General features: G+C 50.3%; 1 protein-coding gene across 1 annotated transcript in view; it reads right to left on the bottom strand.

Moving 5' to 3' along the window:
• LOC104523060 (LIM and cysteine-rich domains protein 1) overlaps nt 1–100 on the bottom strand; it is a 4,460-nt gene extending 4,360 nt beyond the window's left edge. Inside the window, 1 exon segment of the mRNA XM_010165522.2 lies at nt 1–100. This exon segment is cut by the window's left edge and continues 242 nt beyond it. Within this exon segment, the coding sequence (XP_010163824.2) occupies nt 1–100 (100 nt within the window).
• Between the last annotated feature and the right edge of the window lie 2,651 nt (nt 101–2,751).

The following is a 2,751-nucleotide window of genomic DNA, read 5'->3' as shown; positions in this document are numbered from 1 at the left end:
ACAGCGGGAGTTGTCTCATCAGCTGCCGCCGGCGATAGCACGCCCCGTCCGTTCCCGCCACCGGCTGCATCTCCTTCGGGATCAGCTCCATGTACTGCATGGCCTGGATGGAGAGAGCACCGAGAGTTACCCAGCTGCCTCTGCTCGTGTTAGAGAGCGGTGGTGGAAAACGTGCCCCTTCCCCTTTGAGTTGTTCCTACCTACACCTGAGAAATAAAAGGCTGAACTTACTCAGATACAAGCCGCAGCCAGGCTATTGTTAATCATTTCACCCTCAGGAAAAGAGGCTGGCTAGTTTTTTTGAGGAGATATGTATTGTAAGTAAACTAGACTCGCCAAAGCAGCAAAGACTTTCTTCACTAGTTTGCACCCAGATCCAAACACACCCTCCCTGACCAGCACTAGCATGCCAATATTACAGGTAATTTGACAACAAGGCTGCTGAAAAGACCAGAAACCCATAAAGATCAAAATCTGAGACCAGCTGCCTTCCACTGCCTGGTGCCAGGATGGGGAGAGCTCTGAGGAGCAGGTTGGAGCTGGGCTGCACGCAGCACAATTTACAGTAAAAGATCCCCCTGAAGTTTAACTGAAAAAAAACCTTAATACAAGCAAAAGCAGTTGGCTAGCAGATGAGCCTGGAGGTCACACTGACAGCCACCAACTCTGCCCAACTATTGATTCTGCGGTAAAGGGAAGGTGTTTGGTCACTGATGTCCTGCAATGAGGGAAGTAAATGCCAAGGAACCATCCAAAATAAAGTCTCCTACTCAACTGCCCACTAGCCCCTATCTCAAAAGCAGAGTGACCCTGGGAGAGGTCTGTCCCACACTGAGCTGGTGTTTGTGGGGTGGGTACAGTTAACTTCTCCCGGCCTGGTGCTGAGGGGAAGGGAGTTTCCCACTCCAGGCATTTTTCCTATTGTGGTGTGAAGAGCCGAGGGGCAGCCAGTTGGATCTCTGCCAGTCCCTTTTACAGACCAGCATCCAGCTGCAATAGATTTGTTTCTTACTTGGTCAGCATTTGAAATCTGAATTTTTCAGAAAACAGAGAAGCGATTAACTGTTTCCTGTACACAGTCTGGTTCAGTGAAGCTTTTTAAATGCAGAAACCTTTGCACAACACTCAACAACTCATCACCTCTGTAAAAACTACAGAGCCACCTCAGGTGCTTTCAGTCAGATCGCAGCGTTGCAGGGCAACAATCCGGCCGGAAGATCTGCACCAGCAAGAGAGAAACGATTTAATGGAGGTCAGGCTTCTTCCCTGTTTCTTGGAGAGCACGTTAACATCGCCGCACATGACGATATCGGACATCAACACTCAGCATGCCCTGCCTCTGTGCAGAGGGTAGGACTGAGATCCCAAAGCTCACTGGGGGAGGGCTGTGGTCCTGAGGGAGAAGGTGCTGGTGGGAATAGCCGGTTGGAGAGCTGCAGGAAGCTGCAGAAGTGATCAGGTGCACAGATGGCTTTCACAGAAGTGAGAAATCCTAATGGGAACTACAGAAGCAAGAGACCAGAACTCCTGGCAGCTCCTCCCAGGCCTCACACAGGCGCTGCCCCACAAAAGGACACTGCCAGGGACATCCGACAACCAGAACGAGCAGCAACCAAAGCCCTGGCGCTGTAGAACCATGGACCTTCAGACAGCACCTGCTCTGGCTCAGTTCAGCTGCAGCAGGAGCACTAGTGGAGTGGTAACACGGTGGGATCTCCATAGAAGAAATTCTTAATCCGCTACAAACAAGCCAAGACTCCTGCACACTTACACCAGAGCTACGAGCACGGCACCGTGCAGCACATGCATCGGAGGAGACTTGTTCCACCCCAGCACCAGCCTGGCCACTGCCAACGCAGAACGTCTGTGCTGGAAGTGGGCGAGAAGAGCAGAGTCTCAAAACGTACAGTTGGACTGGGCAGTGGCAGGATTCAGCATCTGCCCAGCCACGTGGTGGGATTTCACTCCCTGATCAAGGGAATGCTTCAAGTTATAACTGCAAATGTCATAAAACGTGTCCAGAGAATGGATCAGGAGAAAAAAAATTCAACCTGACACCAAAACCTGAAATGAAGGATAATGAAAAGTTGTTTCTTCTACTGCTACCACGTATTATTACAGTCAAATGCTTCACTACGTCGCCTCAGCACACATGATTTTGAGGAAGATCATTTTGGGTTTTCCCTGTTAACTACTGGATTTTGGAGATACTTTATGATTTGTTCTTTTGGCTTTCCCCAAGGACCTACTTCATAACTTCTCCAGGCACGGCTTAATGAAAACACACTCTGAACTTCCTCCTATTATTGGACCATCCACTCCAGGATAACAATATCAAAAACAATCCCAAGTTTCCAGCCTGCCTTCGGAAGGAAATCACTGGAGCGAGTCAGTTCTGCACCAAAAGCGTTTTGGCCCACATCCCTTTGAACTATCCCAGGAGGGGCCGACATCCAGCCCTTCTCAAAGTCTGTCAAGTTGATCTTCAAGCCAAAATTTATCGAGGTTGTCTCCAGCTCTCCTGCATGTTGTTTACTCAAACCAAGATACCTTCCCATCTGCTCAGGCACTATAAAGAATTGAAAAGCTTTCAGGAAGCACTCAGAGCTGCCCCTCACCCAGGCTGCAGGGACGGAGTTTGCTGCTGTGGGTGGGGGACCCCCAGTGTCCCTGCTGCCCTGGGATCACCCCAAACACCCACTCACAAGGTGGGATGGTCGGGGCTCAGGCCCTGTGCTGGTTTCACTCCTC

Source organism: Antrostomus carolinensis, unplaced genomic scaffold, assembly GCF_000700745.2.
Source record: "Antrostomus carolinensis isolate BGI_N321 unplaced genomic scaffold, ASM70074v2 scaffold24813, whole genome shotgun sequence".
Lineage (NCBI taxonomy): Eukaryota > Metazoa > Chordata > Aves > Caprimulgiformes > Caprimulgidae > Antrostomus > Antrostomus carolinensis.
This window is presented reverse-complemented; position numbering and strand designations above follow the sequence as displayed.